The sequence below is a fragment of the Pan troglodytes genome, chromosome 2 (genome assembly GCF_028858775.2).
Source record: "Pan troglodytes isolate AG18354 chromosome 2, NHGRI_mPanTro3-v2.0_pri, whole genome shotgun sequence".
Classification (NCBI taxonomy): domain Eukaryota; kingdom Metazoa; phylum Chordata; class Mammalia; order Primates; family Hominidae; genus Pan; species Pan troglodytes.
The window spans coordinates 61,591,367-61,608,449 of NC_086015.1; the positions used below are offsets into that span (position 1 = coordinate 61,591,367).

At 39.9% G+C, this 17,083-nt stretch overlaps 2 protein-coding genes across 3 annotated transcripts in view; one reads left to right on the top strand and one right to left on the bottom strand.

Moving 5' to 3' along the window:
• Positions 1-17,083, top strand: part of PDE12 (phosphodiesterase 12) — a 44,726-nt gene that overhangs the window by 15,339 nt on the left and 12,304 nt on the right. The gene's annotated exons all lie outside the window — the stretch shown is intronic.
• ARF4 (ADP ribosylation factor 4) overlaps positions 1-17,083 on the bottom strand; it is a 26,597-nt gene continuing 9,514 nt past the window's right edge. Inside the window, exons 2-6 of one of the 2 annotated variants that reach the window (XM_001173799.8) lie at positions 13,152-13,232; positions 12,666-12,775; positions 5,926-5,997; positions 4,186-4,311; positions 1-936 (exon numbers count right to left, since the gene is read on the bottom strand). In XM_001173799.8, coding sequence (XP_001173799.1) covers positions 850-936; positions 4,186-4,311; positions 5,926-5,997; positions 12,666-12,775; positions 13,152-13,232 — 476 coding nt within the window. In that variant the 3' untranslated portion in view covers positions 1-849. The remainder of the gene's footprint in view (positions 937-4,185; positions 4,312-5,925; positions 5,998-12,665; positions 12,776-13,151; positions 13,233-17,083) is intronic. The other variant, XM_016941368.4, reaches the window with a different exon arrangement.

Consider the following 17,083-nt stretch of genomic DNA (forward strand, 5'->3'; position numbering starts at 1 on the left):
TTACGTATTTTATCATTTTATTAGGAATAATTCCAAATGGGTTATGAAGAAAATGTATTCATCGAATTTGATGAGTTTTCCAAAAACTCTTAATGAAGATATGTCTGCCCAATAAACAAAACATCAGCAGAACTATCATATACTGAGCAAAAAATCAGGCTGATAACAAAAGCAACATGCAACATAAAAAAGACACAATATAAAGGAAGACAATCTGCTGAGTATTAAAAACCATCTAAATAGCAATTCTTTGCAACCAGCACAGAACTAATTGGCTATCAAATCCAAACCCCACCAAGGTTAAGTTTGGCTGATGTAGGCCAGGAGTCAATGTAGGGGGAAAAATTTCCTCAGTGCAAGAGAGCTGAGTAGTGTTTTGGATCTTTCTCTGGCTGGTACAAGCAGTATTAGAAAATCTTTTTGGCAAGGGAGAGAAATAAATACAAATGGAATGCTACATTTTTAAATTAGCAAACTGTCTCAGGAATGATAAAGGTATCAGTAAAGTAGCAAGGGGATAACTTTAAAACATTATTTGTCTGGGGCTCAAAAAACACTCAAAACAATTTATTTAAAGGTTTCACAAGAGCTATGTCCAGGCATTTACACTTATGGGAAGTAAAATTAAAAGAGGATACTTTTTTCCCAAGGAGAATTTCTTTAAAACCAAGCACATTGCTAAATAGCAACATTATACTCGGTAAACAATAATTGGCAACAAAATAAGTTTAATATTCTGCCCAAACCAGTCCCAGATACTGTTTAATAACCAAGATACAAACTAATTTTGTTGTAACAAGCCTAGACCAATTTTATCAAACATGTCCTTGGTTAGATATCCAATTTCATTTAACGTTTTGAAAGCTCATTTGACAGCCAGTCAAGTCCTTCATACAGACCAGTTCCTTGTGTTGCACAAGTGGCTTGAACATACCACTGTAAAGAAAAGACAAGAAAATACTTGATTAACAAAGTTAATATATAACACCAGTGTTTAAACTTTCTTAATCAAACTTAAGAGTCTTTTCACACCTCTTGCATCTCACAAAACTCTCCCATATTTAAAGCTACTTCTGGCTGGGCGTGGTGGCTCACACCTATAAATCCCAGCACTTTGGGAGGCGGAGATGGGAGGATCACTTGAGCTTAGTAGTTCCAGACCAGCCTGGGTAACATGGTGAGACTTTGTCTCTACTTTTTTAGATTAAATTATTTTTTAAAAATAAAGCCACTTCTACCTATTCTGGAGGTTGCAGTGAGCCGAGGCTGTGCCACTGCACTCCAGCCTGGGCGACAGAGTGAGACTCCATCTCAATCAATCAAGCTACTTCTACCTATTCATTATATTTAGACAAGATTTTCCCCCCTCACTCAGCTTTCTTTTCAGTGCTGGTTTTTGGTTCCCTTTTAGTAAACTTTCTACCACTTAATCTGAAAAAAGAAATCATGGGGAAATTAGTAACTAATAAACTACCCATCTGGTTTTTATAACTCTCGTTTCCCATAAAACTAAACTCAAAGTAGAAGAGGCAAATTTTTGAAAGAGTAGGGTTTGTTAGGCCGGGCGTGGTGGCTCACGCCTGTAATCCCAGCACTTTGGGAGGCTGAGGCGGATGGATCATGAGGTCAGGAGATCGAGACCTTCCTGGCTAACGCAGTGAAACCCTGTCTCTACTAAAAATACAAAAAATTAGCCGGGCGTGGTGGTGGGCACCTGTAGTCCCAGCTACTCAGGAGGCTGAGGCAGAAGAATGGCATGAACCCAGAAGGCAGAGCTTGCAGTGAGCCGAGATCGTGCCACAGCACTCCAGCCTGGGCGACAGAGCGAGACTCCATCTCAAAAAAAAAAAAAAGAAAGAAAGAAAGAGTAGGGTTTGTTGATATTTTAAGGGCAAGCTTTTCAGACAATTTCACAATCTTTAGTCTCATGCATTCCAAAAAGTTCTTGCTTTTAAATGGCAACGAATCTTATCTCTAGTAACTGTGTGAAAGTATAAAAAAAAAAAACCTAGAAAACAATTTACATTTAAGGCATAGTTTACTTTTATTAATTTTTTTGACCAGTTTAATGTTGCAAGGCCACTGCAGGTATACCATGTTGCCAATTATTTGAATACCAAATCTCAGTAACCTAGGAGGCTGGGGAAAGGCTCAAATTCATACCTTCACAGCATGGAAAACTTGTATCATTTACAGTTAGTGTTGCTTGCTTATTTATTGATTGATCGACTGATTGTTTTGAGGCAGAGTACTCACTCTGTTGCCCAGACTGGAGTGCAGTGGTGTGATCTCGGCTCACTACAACCTCCACCTCACAGGCTCAAGAGATTCTCATGCCTTCAGCCTCCCAAGTAGCTGGGGTTACACACATGCACCACCACGCCCAGCTAATTTTTGTAATTTTAGTAGAGACAGAGTTTTACCATGTTGCCCAGGCTGGTCTCGAACTCCTGGTCTCAAGTGATCCGCCCACCTTCGCCTCCCAAAGTGCTGAGATTACAGGTGTGAGCCACCACACCTGGCCCAGTTTATGTTCTTCAAATCAGCCCGAGATATCTCAAACAGGCAATAGGTTGTTTTTTTTGTTTGTTTGTTTTTTGTGAGATGGAGTCTCGCTCTGTCACCCAGGCTGGAGTGCAGTGGCGTGATCTCGGCTCACTGCAACCTCTGCTGCCTGGGTTCAAGTGATTCTCCTGCCTCAGCCTCCAGAGTAGCTGGGCTTGCAGGTGCCTGCCACTGCGCCTAATTTTTTTGTAGTTTTTAGTAGAGATGGGGTTTCATCATCTTGGCCATGTTGGTCTTGAATTCCTGACCTCATGATCCACCCGCCTCAGCCTCCTAAAGTGCTGGGATTACAGGCGTGAGCCACTGCACCCGGCCTGCAATAGGTTCTTTGTTGTTTGTTTCATTTTTTACCACAGCCACAGTATTTCCTTTACAGGTTAATGCAAAACTACTGTAAAAAGCCTATGACACTAAGTTTCTGATAATTTATCTCCATCACCGAATCACTGATCAATGATAAGCAATTTTAGAGAAGTACAAATTTTTTTTTTTTTTTTTTTTTAAAGAAACAGTCTTGCTCTGTCACCCAGGCTGGGGTGCAATGGGCACAATCACAGCTCTCTGCAGCCTCCAACTTCTGGGTTCAAACAGTCCTCCCACCTCAGCCTCCCAAGTAGCTGGGACTAAAGGCACATGCCACAACACCCAGCTAATTTTTATTTTTGTAGAGATAGGGTTTCACTTTGTTGCCCGGGCTGGTTTGGAACTCCTGGCCTCAAGCAATCCTCCTGCCTTGGGTTCCCAAAGTGTTGGGATTACGGGTGTGAGCCGTGGTACCTGGTCTCCTCCATAAACTGTTATGTTAACAAGCAAACAAGGCTGGGCACCATGGCTGGAATCCCAGCGCTTTGGTAGGCTGACATAGTGAGAGGATTGCTTGAGTCCAGGAGTTCAAGACCAGCCTAGCAACAAAGCGAGACCCCCATCTCCACTTTTTTTTTGAGACCGAGTTTCGCTCTTGTGGCCCAAGCTGGAGTGCAGTGGCGCGATCGCGACTCACCACAACCTCCACCTCCTGGGTTCAAATGATTCTCCTGCCTCAGCCTTCCTGAGTAGCTGGGATTACAGGCATGCGCAACCACACCTGGCTAATTTTGTATTTTTAGTAGAGACAGGGTTTCTCCCTGGTTGGTCAGGCTGGTCTCAAACTCCCGACCTCAGATGATCTGCTCACCTAGGCCTCCCAAAGTGTTGGGATTACAGGCATGAGCCACCGTGCCCAGCCCCCCATCTCCACTTTTAAAACAAGCAAACAAACATTACTGGACCCTTAATAAGAAAGCCAGATTTCAAAATATTTGCTGTAGGGTTACTTAAAAGATACAACATTAAAATTAAGACTATCAATAATCTTCTTTCCATTCCTTCCACCTCTCCCTTAAAAAAAAAAAAAGAAAAAAGAAACTATCAATAATCTTTAGACCTATTCTACAGTAGTTTTCCGTATCTTTACAAAAATCAAATAAGGTATTTAAAGTTTATTACCATGTTTTAAAATAAATGATGTGCTCATTATTTGTCCAAAGGAGATAATAAATGTTTAAACTGAATACTAGCTTACACAACTATCCTAGGAAGTCTTAATAGTCAAGAGGTTAATATCAACCTCCAAATACTTACTGTTCTGTTACGAAGAGACTGAAGCCCTAGTTTATCTGTCATTTCACTGATGGCCATAGCATTTGGCAAATCCTGTTTGTTTGCAAAAAGTAGCAGCACTGCATCTCTCAACTCATCTACCAGAAGCTGGAAATAAAAGGTAAGGCATTAACAACTACCAACCAGAATCCAATTTTTGAAAATGTCTTCCTATATATACTTTACTCAGCATTAAATACATTATTAAACATTAACCTAATTTCTCGACACAAAGTTCACTCTTACAACTGAAGTCTCATATCCTTCAGTTTTTAAATCCAGAGCAAACAATCATATGCCTTCAAGTAAGACAGAACTGTTTTCCAAGTCAATCATCCTACACCCCATTAAAGCAAATCACTCATCATTCAGCCTTCATAATTACCCATTGTCAGGACTGATAAGGGCAAGAAATACATATGGGAATAAAATGTTTATGGCAGGTTCTTATGGTACTTAGCAGCAGAAGTACTTAGATAGATGATGATTCTTTTCAGACTTCCATCCTTTCCAACAACAGTGGGACAATAACACAATTATCTGGGTGTTGGCAGTATCATGAAAAATACAAAAAAAAAGTACCAAGAACAGAAGTTGTACTGATGCATGATGCAATATAGATGAACCCTGAAAAATTATGCTAAGTGAAAAAATCAGTCACAAAAGAACACATTGTATGTTTTCATAGGTGACTGTATAAAGACAAATTAGTGGCTGTCAGAGGCTGGGAGTGTGGTGTAGGAGAGGAAGGAAATGGGAATGACTGCTAATGGTCCAAGATTTCTTTGAGGGTGATGAAAATTTTCTAGTATTAGATTGTGATGATGGTTGTACAACTATGTATGCTAAAAGCCATTGATATGCACATTTAAAAAGGATGACATTTATAGTGTGTGAAGTATGTCTCAACCAAGCTATTTTTTTTTTTTTTTTTTTGAAGAGGGAAAGCTGGTGACATTTGACTCAGGCAAAAATCCAACAATGACTTAGTTACACATATACTGGCACAATGGTTTTACAAACTGCCCTCTAATCTTAGGAGGAATGAACGAGAATTAAGATTTCATTTCAGTAAATATTTTATGGCTACAAGTTTAAAATCACGACAAGGATTCTCAGCAGTCTTCCTCCATTTAGTACATTTAACAACATGAACACATGAAAACATTAATCCAATCTATGGGAAGGCTGCAAAATGGCACTGTGAACCAAACATTTGTCTCTACTTTCAGAAGGAATTCCTTATCCTTAAATGGTTACTATTAAAAAACATTTCTGAAGTAATTATTGGCACAGCATAGAGAAAATGGAACCGATGACCTTGGGAACAAAACATCTGAACCAAGATTCCTAGGGTCAAAACTGCTACAGCACTATAGATTTGATATCTGTAAAGTAAGGGACTGAGCTAAATCAGATATCCTCAGCCAGAGATAGGCATCAAGATTACCCAGGAGGCATTCTAAAAAAAAAAACAACACTGCTCTGCCTTCCTCCCAACTTACTGAAGTAGATACTCTTCCATGTGTTTTTTAAAACGCTCTATAAGAGATTTTGAAGTACATTATTAAGAACCTGTGGATAATATAGTTTCCTAAGTTTATTTCTAGCCCCCCCAATCCATTTGTGTAATCTAATCATAGTCAAAATGTACTAAAACACCACCAGTTTAATCCAGAAAAGCACACCTTGAAAATGATGAATTTAAAGTATATTTCTTACCATTTTCTGCAGCTCATCTGCTACTTCCTGAATTCTTTCACGATCATTGCTATCTACCACAAAAATAAGACCCTGGGGAAAAATTGTTTCAGTAAATTTTAACAGTTAAACGACACTCTCTATATGAAACAGTGTAGGCAGCAAAATGGTACCAATGGTTAGACATTAGGAAGAAAATGTCTCCTTAAAAGTAAGAACTTAAGGCTGTAATGCTAAAAGCTGATTTGAGAACTATTTGTAAGTTTAATTTATTAGTGCTATTTCAAATCTAAAAAATTTTTATTCTTCACCAATTAACTACTTTTCTCAACTACCCTAAGAATAAATTGTATCTATTCTTCCCCTTCCCTCTGCACTCTCACATTTAAGTGCAGGTACCAAAATAGCCACAAAGTAGGAACAAAAAGAAAAATAACAAATCAAGGATCCTAAAGAATCGTGAATTTGGCTAGGCATGGTGGCTCATCCTGTAATCCCAGCACTTTGGGAGGCTGAGGCAAACGATCAGGCCTGAAATTGCTTGAACTCAGGAGTTTGAGACCAGCCTGGGCAACATGGCGAAAGGTCATCTCTACAAAAAAATACAAAAATTAGCCAGGTGTGGTAGTGCATGCCTTTAGTCCCAGCTACTTGGGAGATGAGGTGGGAGGAATCACGAGCCTGAGACGGAGGTTGCAGGGAGCTGAAATCGCGCCACTGCACTGCAGCCTGGGTGGCAGAGTGAGACCCTATCTCAAAAAACAAACAAAAAAACCCCATGAATTTACTAACTGAATTAGCTTACTGACTCAAAGGCATGTACAGAGTAATAAAAGGGGGGTGGGATAGCGGGAGTGTGTACACTACAGTTTTTATCTGCTTCATCATGGAAGGAAAAAATTAACTTGCTTCAGAATGCTGCCTGCCAACTCTAGATCAGGAAGACATCTTAAGAAAATGATAGCAAGAAAAATCCAAGACTGGGCGCAGTGGCTCACTCCTGTAATCCCAGCACTTTGGGAAGCCAAGGCAGGAGGATCACTGGAGCCCAGCAGTTTGAGACCAGCCAGGACAATATGTCAAAACCCTATCTCTTAAAAAAAAAAAGAAAGAAAAATTCAAGATTTACCTGATCGATTAAGACATTCTTTAAAAAAAGGAAGGTAGTTATCAATTCTTAGAGATACAAATATTAGCTTCTTTTCTCAGACAGGGTCTCAACTCTGTTGCCTAGGAGCACAGTGGCACAATCTTGGCTCACTGCAGCCTTGACCCCCTGGGCTCAAATGATCCTCCCGCCTCAGCCTCCCAAGTAGCTGGGACTACAGGTGCGTGCCACCACACCTAGCTAATTTTTCTATTTTTTGTAGAGATGGGGTTTCACCATGTTGCCCATGTGGTCTCGAACTCCTGGACTCAAGTGATCCACCCATCTTGGCCTCCCAAAGTGTTGGGATTACAGGCATGAGCCATGGCACCTGGCCCATTATTAGAATTCTATACTACAAAATAAATGGAAGGAATTAGGAAGCAATTAGTTGAAGTGTTTTTCTAAGAACTTTCAAATGGGAAAGTATAGAATTTTCAGCTAGAAAAGCGGGGGCAAAAATAAAAATAAAAAGAAAAAATAAATAAACCTTGACTCCTAAAGTATCAATTTTGATCATGTCACTTATAACAGATTGTCTTGCACTACTGATTTATGTAAGTAACTAGGCTGGGTGAGGTGGCTTTCGCCTGTAATCCCAGCATTCTGGGAGGCCGAGGCAGGTGGATCACCTGAGATCAGGAGTTCGAGATCAGCCTGGTGAAACCCCATCTCTACTAAAAATACAAAAATTAGCCGGGCATGGTGGCACACCTGTAATCCCAGCATTCTGGGAGGCCGAGGCAGGTGGATCACCTGAGATCAGGAGTTCGAGATCAGCCTGGTGAAACCCCATCTCTACTAAAAATACAAAAATTAGCCGGGCATGGTGGCACACCTGTAATCCCAGCTATTTGGCAGGCGGAGGCTGCAGTGAGCCGAGATGGCGCCATTGCACTCCAGCCTGGGCGACAAGAGCAAACTACATCTCAAAAAAAGAAAAAAAAAAAAAGGAACTAGATTACATCCACTAAGGGCAAAGGACTATACTACATCTTTTTTTCGCCCAGGCTGGAGTGCAGTGGTGCCATCTCAGCTCACTGCAAACCCCTCCTCCCAGTTTCAAATAATTCTCCTGCCTCAGCCTCCTGAGTAGCTGAGATTACAGGCGCCCACCATTACACCTGGCTAATTTTTGTATTTTTAGTAGAGACGAGATTTTACTATGTTGGCCAGGTTAGTCTTGAACTCCTGACCTCAGGTGATCTGCCTGCTTTGGCCTCCCAAAGTGCTGGGATTACAGGTGTGAGCCACCACGCCCAGCCCCATCCTACATCATTTTCTGTTTACCTCTCAGGATTACCACAGTACTGGGCTCTCCAGGGGCATCTAACACTTATTTTACATCCATTAAATGACAATTTCCTTTGTTTTAGCAAATTATAAGTCCATTTCCTTTATCTCTGTTGGAAACCATAACTTAATTTTTTTATTTTATTTTACACTGCATCTACACCACCTGGAAAACCATCACTTTAAATATCCTATCCTTTGAGAAAACTTTTGGCTGGCATGGCACCTCTAATCCCACCACTTTGGGAGGCTGGGGTGGGAGGATCACATGAAGTCAGGAGTTCAAGATCACCCTGGGCAGAGTAAGACCCTGTCTCTACAAAAAAAATTAAAATTTTAGTAGGGCATGGTGGCACATGTCTATAGTCCTAGCTACTTAGGAAGCTGAGAAGGGAGGATCACATGAGCCCAGGAGGTTGACTGAAGCTGCAGTGAGCCATGATCATGCCACTGCATTCTAGCCTGGGTAACAGAGTGAGACCCCATCTCAAAAACAAAAAATAATGTTTGATGCTTTGGGAGCCAATATAGTGTGGTGGGAAGACAGACTCAAATTCAAATCTTATACTACTTGTTATATATATTACCTAATCCTTGACTATGCCTCATCTAAATAAAATAAAAATACTACTAACTTCATAAGCTTGTTAAAGATTAAATGCAATCACAGAGATATAAAAGATCTATCATTGTTCTTGGCTTATCATGGGCATTTATTTAGCAAATATGTCTCCTCCTTTCCATATTTCAAAAGCCACTCCTTTTTAGAACCAAACCTTCCATTTTTTTGTTTCTTCTTTTTTTCAAAAAAGAGGCAAGGTATCCTTTTGTCCCCCAGGCTGGAGTACAGAGGCGCAACTGTAGCTCACTTCAGCCTCCAACTCCTGTGCTCAGGTAATCCTCCCACCTCAGCCTCTCAAGTAGCTGGGACTACAGGAGTATGCCACCATGCCCAGGTAATTTTTTTTTTTATTTTTTTTTGTAGAGACAGGGTTTCACTCTGTTGCCTGGACTGGTCTTGAACTGCTACTGGCCTCAAGTGATCCTCATATCATGGCCTCCCAAAGTGTTGGTGTTTCAGGCATAAGCCATAGCACCCGGTCCTGAAACCTACCCTTTACAAGAGGTAATGCCCCTAAAAGGGACCTCATTTTATTTTGACTGCTAACTTCCCATTTTTATTCTTTTTTTTTTTTTTTTTAATGTAAAGACAGGGTCTCACTATGTTCCCCAGGCTGGCCTCAAACTCCCGAGCTCAAGCGATCCTCCCACCTCAGCCTCCCAAAGTGCTGAGAGTACAGGCATAAGCCACTGCACCCAGCCTTTGTTTTAAAATGCAAATAATGCTATCAGTCCCAAAGTAACATTATTGAGAAGGAGAATTATTTTAGGTATTAATCCCTAATTATTTTCTTCCTGGAACAGCCTAGAATCAAGAGTGAAGAAAAGCTAGGATTCTACAGATAAGCCCAGCTGCTATGAAATTATTTGAAAAGCCAAATATTTACTTATTTACAATGGCAAATTAGTTGGAATTATAAGAGGAATTTACTACACACTGTGCCATGGTTTGTTAGTATAAGTTAGAAACATGGTTAAAGCTATAGTTTCTTTTAAATTTTATAGCTAGGAGAACTGATCAGTAATGCTGGGAATGCAAGCTAAGAGCTTAGCTTTGATTCTATCAGGTAACACATAAAGCTTTCCCCAGCTAGCATGAACTCCCTAGGAAGCAGTACTTGGACTTTTAATTCTAAGATGGTCCAAAGAGGCCAGAATTGGGTCTAATTTCAAATTAAGAATGCAAAGTAAATTACAAAGCATTCTAAACAAATCTAGGGATAAACCCAGGGTTACCCTTGGTCAAGAATTATTAGGCTTAAGGATTAGCAAGGTTTTACTTCATATCTAACTCTTTCAAAATATATTGGCCAAGCGCAGTAGCTCATGCCTGTAATCCCAGCACTTTGGGAAGCCCAGGCAGGTGGATCACATGACGTCAGGAGATTGAGACCAGCCTGGCCAACATGGTGAAACCCCGTCTCTACTAAAAATACAAAATTAGCCAGGTGTGGTGGCGCATGCCTGAAGTCCCAGCTACTTGGGAGGCTGAGGCAGGAGAATCGCTTGAACCCAGGAGGCAGAGGTTGCAGTGAGCCAAGATTGCGCCATAGCCTGGGTGACAGGACGGGAACTCCATCTCAAAAAAAATAAACAAACTGTCTAGAGGGTAGAGCACATTAGAGATGAGTATGAAACAACACAGCACTGCTTATATCCTAGTAACTGAAGCTGCATAATACATACATGTGAGTTTATTATGCTATTCTATTTGTAGGTGTACAGATTGAGTTTCCTTAATCCAAAAATCCAAATCCAAAACTTCCCGAGCACCAACATAACAAAGGAAAAACTCCCTGGAGTATATCGTATTTTGGATTTCTGGATTTAGGATGCTCAACTGGGTACAAGGCAAATATTCCAAAACCCCCAAAATTCTGAGATCAGAAACAGTGGTTTCTGGTCCCAAGAATTTCGGATAAGGAATGCTCACCTTGTATTTAACATTTTCCATAAGGAAGCTTTTTAAAGCATGTGCCTCTGTATCAAGTATCTTTTCTAGTCACAGCTATATTGATGACCATAAACATTCTACTTTTTTTTTTTTTTTTTTTTTTTGAGACAGAGTCTCGCTTTGTCACCCATGCTGGAGTGCAATGGTGCGATCTCGGCTCATCACAACCTCCACCTCCCGGGTTCAAGTGATTCTCCTGCCTCAGCCTCCTGAGTAGCTGGAATTACAGGTGCGCGCCACCACGCCCGGCTAATTTTTGTATTTTTAGTAAAGACGGGGTTTCACTGTGTTGGCCAGGCTGGTCTTGAACTCCTGACCTCGTGATCCGCCCGCCTCAGCCTCCCAAAGTGCTGGGATCACAGGCATGAGCCACCCTGCCTGGCCTAAACATTCTCGTTTTTAAATAAAAAAGTATACCACTTATTTAATATCACATACTATGTAAACCTGGTTGTCCCAGCCACTCACCTAGGGTATTCACTGCCACCTGAGGGCAATAAACCCCACTTGTATGCAATGTTTTAAGAGGTTGATAACAAGATGACATTGCAAGTCTTAAACATATAAAGTGGCAGTGATATCACACTTAAAAAAAATTATTAACTTAAGTAATAAACAAAAACTGACAAGAAATTCCTTGGGTGGTAGAAAACACAATCGAGGTGGGACCAGGTTAAACAAAGGTAGAGTGAGAACAAACTCTCCCATCTTGGGTAAGTCATTCCAAGTTTCAGTTTCCTCATATGTAAGAGAGTTAGATTAGAACAGTGGTTCTCAGCAGGGAGCAATTTTACCCCCAGGGGATATTTTGCAGGTGTGGAGAGATTTTTGGCTGCTAGTTGAGGGCAGCTGCTATTGCCATCTAGTGGGTAGAGGATAAGGATGCCACTAAACAACCTACAATGCATAGAGAGCCCTCCCCATACCCAACAACAAAGAATAACCCAGCCCAAAATGTCAATAGTGCTGTGCTGTAAGATACCAGACCAGTAGTATCAGCACAACCTGAGAACTTGCTAGAAATACAGAATCTCAGGCCTTAGCTAGGACCTATGGACTCAATGTGTATTTTTAACAAATACCCAGGTGATTGATATGCATATTAAAGTTTAAGAAACACTACTGTACCTGGATTATATCCCCTGAGATTCTGATTCAAGTCGTCTAGGGGATGATACAGGTCTTGGGATTTTCAAAGGTCCCCATGTGATTCTTACGTGCCACCCCCAAATTTGAGAACTCCTGTTCTACAGGATCACTAAAGTCTCTTCCATGCCAGTATTATATATACATACTATGTGGCAATATAAAACTATCTTACAAATCAATGCAGCGAACTGTCTTTACTGTATTTAATAAAGTAAACAAGTAACTGGGCTAAACAAAGGACTATCAATTGTCTTACATTCATCAGAAACTACAATGACAGTTTATACAGACCTTACTTTCTAAACTAAGATGGAAAGCAAAGAACTATGGATAAGAGACCTAATTCATTCTTGTGAACTACACCAGCACCCACCCCATCTTCCAAACACTTACCGCAATTGCTTTACAACTCTTCCACCCTATATAAGTTAGCCTTCAAGGCCTAAGTGAGAGTCCACTGAAGAATGTGGAAGTGGTGATAAGACAAATGCCAACTCATAGTAAACACCAATATCCAAGTAAATACTAGATACTAATATAAACTTTAGAGCATGAAACCCACAAAGAAAAGTTATAAAAACATACAGTATCCCTTACCTGGGTATTCTGGAAGTAATGCTTCCAGAGAGGCCTAATTCTATCTTGACCACCAACATCCCATACTGTGAAACAAATGTTCTTATATTCTACTGTTTCCACATTAAAACCTACAAAGAAAAACAAAAATGACCGCTGTGCAGCGTCATTAAGAAAATAAAACCTTTTATGGTGGAATTTTCTTAGAATAGTGTTTTAAAAGTACTTCTTTTTATTTTTAAAAAATATATTTAAACCTAAACATCAACAGAGACAAGGCCTCATTATGTTATGCAGGCTGGTCTTGAACTCCTGGGCTCAAGCAATCCACCCGCCTCGGCCTCCCAAAGTGCTGGGATTACAGGCATGAGCCACCGCACCCGGCCTGTTTTAAAAGTACTTTTAAGATAATCAACATGCTTAACAAAAAGACAATCTCAAAACTAGACTGTATATATTTCACTTTACAACATATCATGATATAAAGTCATCTGTAAACTTTCTTACCAATGGTAGGAATGGTGGTGACTATCTCCCCTAACTTCAGTTTATACAGAATGGTTGTCTTGCCAGCAGCATCCAATCCAACTAGAAGAAGACATTATAGATTTAAAATCCAGACCAAAAGCACACTCCAAGAAATAATTTTACAATAAATTTATAGTTCAAAAGTAGAAGTTGACTGTTCAAGACAACTTCTAAATGAGTTAGAAATGAAATGACCTTATTTCTGATTCCCAAAGGCAACACTTCCTACAGAAAGCCTTTCCATTCTGCTTTCTAGACCAAGAGAGACAGCATGTACTAGTAAAAGGTAACAAGTATGTAGCTGACTTAGGCTCTAATCTCTAGCTTTGCGACAAACTAGTTGAGTGACTTTAGGACACTGAGACCAGAGAAATTAGCCATAAATAAAGGGACTGGATCAGATCATCTAAGATCTCTTCCAATTAAATTCTATGAACTACCAGCATTTTTTGGGGGGTGGAGGGGCAGGGGAGCGGGGGACGTACTCTCGCTCTGTTGTCCAGGCTGGAGTGAAGTGGCATGATCTCAGCTCACTGTAACCTCCACCTCCCAGGTTCGAGCAATTCTCCTGCCTCAGCCTCCCGAGTAGCTGGGACTACAGGCGCCCACCACCACGCCCGGCTAATTTTTGTATTTTTAGTAGAGACGGGGTTTCACCATGTTGGCCAGGCTGGTCTCAAACTCCTGGCCTCAAGTGATCTGCCAGCCTGGGCCTGCCAATGTGCTGGGATTACAAGCGTGAGCCACCGTGCCCAGCCGTACTACCATTTTTAAAAACACAAATTAGAAGTTGATTCAGACAACATGTAAGTGAATAAAGAATTCTTAAGATTTGTAAAAATATTTTCTCTTATTTACAGAGTAAAATTTGGGTAACAGATTTTGATGCTAAGGGGTAAAAAATACACTGGTGTAAGTATGTCCTAGTGGTATAACTATGTTCTAATGAACTTAATGTAACTATGTCCTAGTGACCTTATAATGATAATAAAGGAAGATGAAGCCAATTTTACCCCTGCTTAAATCCATTTCAACATTAAATGTGCCAAAATGAAAACCAAAGTCTGATTAACCTGTTATAAAAATGGCCCTATCACATTACCTAATGTAAACAACGAGTTAATGGGTGCAGCACACCAACATGGCACATGTATACATATGTAACAAACCTGCACATTGTGCACATGTACCCTAGAACTTAAAGTATAATAATAAAAGACCCTATCACATTCATCTACAATATAAGTAATATCTAAATTCTTTTTTTTTTTTTTTTTTTTTGAGACAGAGTATCACTCTGTCACCCAGGCTGAAGTGCAATGGTGCGATATCAGCTCACTGCAACCTCCATCTCCCAGGTTCAAGCGATTCTCCTACCTCAGCTTCCGGAGTAACTGGGATTACAGGTGCGTGCCACCACACCCCAGCTAATTTGTATTTTTAGTAGAGACGGGGTTTCACCATGTTGGCCAGGCTGGTCTTGAACTCCTGACCTCGGGTGATCTGCCCGCCTCAGCCTCTCAAAGTGCTGTGATTACAGATGTGAACCACTGTGTCCGGCCTAAATTCTTAAAATGATTCAGTTGAGGCAGAAGTACAAGTAGGGAGGAATGTGTTTGCTTGTGAAAAAAAATCCACACTAGAACAAGAGGCTATACCTCCTTTTAGGGTGACAGTGAAGAACAAATTAAATGCTTGTAAGTATGAATCTCTCAAAACCTGAATATTCTGCAGTGTTTGCTAAAGCCCTCATAAATGAAAGATCAACATCTAATAACCTCATTGAATCTATCATTGTTCTTAGGATATCATATCTGGCCGCCTGGGTTTATCTTATCACAGATTTTTGTATCGATTCAATCAAGTATTGATTTAAGCAAGGACACTTTCTTAATATTTAAATCAAAGCATGACTTAGCACATAAAAGCAATGCTAGTAAGTTAAAAAAGAGCTGAAATTATCTCACTTATCTAATTTACATTCCTATGCAAGTAAGTCTATCTTTTATCAGTTAGTCCAAAACAGAAGTGAAGGCTACAGGCAATTCTGATTCCTTCTACCCTCTTAACAACCCTTTCTACTCTGTACCCTACCAAGAATAACTTTAAGTTCTTTTTGGAGACTCAAGCCTTTCATTCCTTTGTCCTGTAAAACCCTGTTCCCCACTTCGTACTCGGATACAGGTTTATTCCTTCCCAAATACTAGTCAGTGTGATCAGCCCACATCAAGCCCTCATTCATGAGCATAATAATAAAAACCAACTGTTATACAAGTGTTTTATTTTTTGAGCATGGAACATTATCAAAAAAATCAGAAAACATAATTCTAAAAAATACATAAAAAGGAGCTACATTAAAGTTTGGCATCTTTAGTAACAAGATATAAAACAAAGGGGGGTGGCAAAAAACAACTGGATCTTTAAATGGTTCAACAAAGCTGTCTCTTGAAAGCATCAGATTTTTAAGTTAACCAAAATTAACCTTTAAGTTCAAATATGATTAAGCCAAGTCAGAATTGAAACTGAGACGCTGATTAAGAAACACACACACGCACACACAAAACTATGGTACCTGCCAGTTATCACCGGAGGTCCAACTGGACCTCAGATTGTCATTTAAAAACAAGGTAAGGCCTGGCGCTGTGGCTCATGCCTGTAATCACAGTACTTTGGAAGGCTGAGGTGGGCGAATCACCTGAGGCCAGGAGTTTGAGACCAGCCTGGCCAACATGGTAAAATCCCGTCTCTACTAAAAATACAAAAACTAGCTGGATATGGTGGCATATGCCTATAATCCCAGCTACTCGGGAGGCTGAGGCAGGAGACTCGCTTGAACCCAGGAGGCGGATGTTGCAGTGAGCCGAGATCGTGCCACTGCACTACAGCCTGGACAACAAGAGCGGAACTCAGTCTCAAAAAAAAAAAAAAAAAGTAAATCCAAAAATACTGACAAAGAAAAGAATGGAAGAAATCCAAGACAAATCATGACTATATCATTTTAAATTATACAAAAGCATGTAGGTAATCCAAGTTTTCTTTTAATAGGTTTTATATGTGCTTGTATGAATATTGTATGAATAATTAGTTTCCTTGCTCCTCTACTGATAGGAATTTTTTTTTACCCAAAAAACATGTATTACTTTTATGAAAAGAGAAAAAAAATTGTCCAAGTAGATTTTTTTTTATTAAAATGTTGGGCTGTTTACGTTTCCTGATGTATCTTTTTGAAGACGACTGCTTGAGGGCTTTAAATATATAATATTTTACATACTCATTTTACTTTTTTAAAAAGGGAAGTGTTTACAAAATCATGCAACCATTTCTAGGTCACCCCAGAATTCAAGGGGGAAAAAATAATGCACCCATAATGACATTTAAGTATCCACAAATTATTTTCTAAATATAAATTACAAGACAACAGTTTAATGGCTCACAGCAACACAGAATGTATCTTATGCAGTTGTATCAAAAATAACAATGCTGTATAAATGCAAATTAAGAGTTTTTTAAAAAGGTATTTATAAGCTTTAATGCACGAATTAAACATATACAGTCATCACTTAAAACTTATAGTTCTTTACTCAAAAACATATTGGTCCAACAATTTTGAGCCACTTCAGTCATTTCTTATGTATTTCCTTAATGTTGCAATATTTGGCAATGAAATTTCTCCACAAAATGAAAACTATTACCAATTTTCAACTAGCCCAGATAAGACTAATCTGTATAGCCCAGCAATGGTCTCCCTCCCCTCCGTGTCCAGAAACAAGCAACTGTATTTAAAGATGTACTGGAATACTTGTTCTCCTTAACTAGACCTGCACTTTGACCAAAGTGTTACTATAGCAGGAAAACTACCTCAGAAATCTTTGCTGGCCAGGCAGTCACTCACACCTGTAATCCTAGCACTT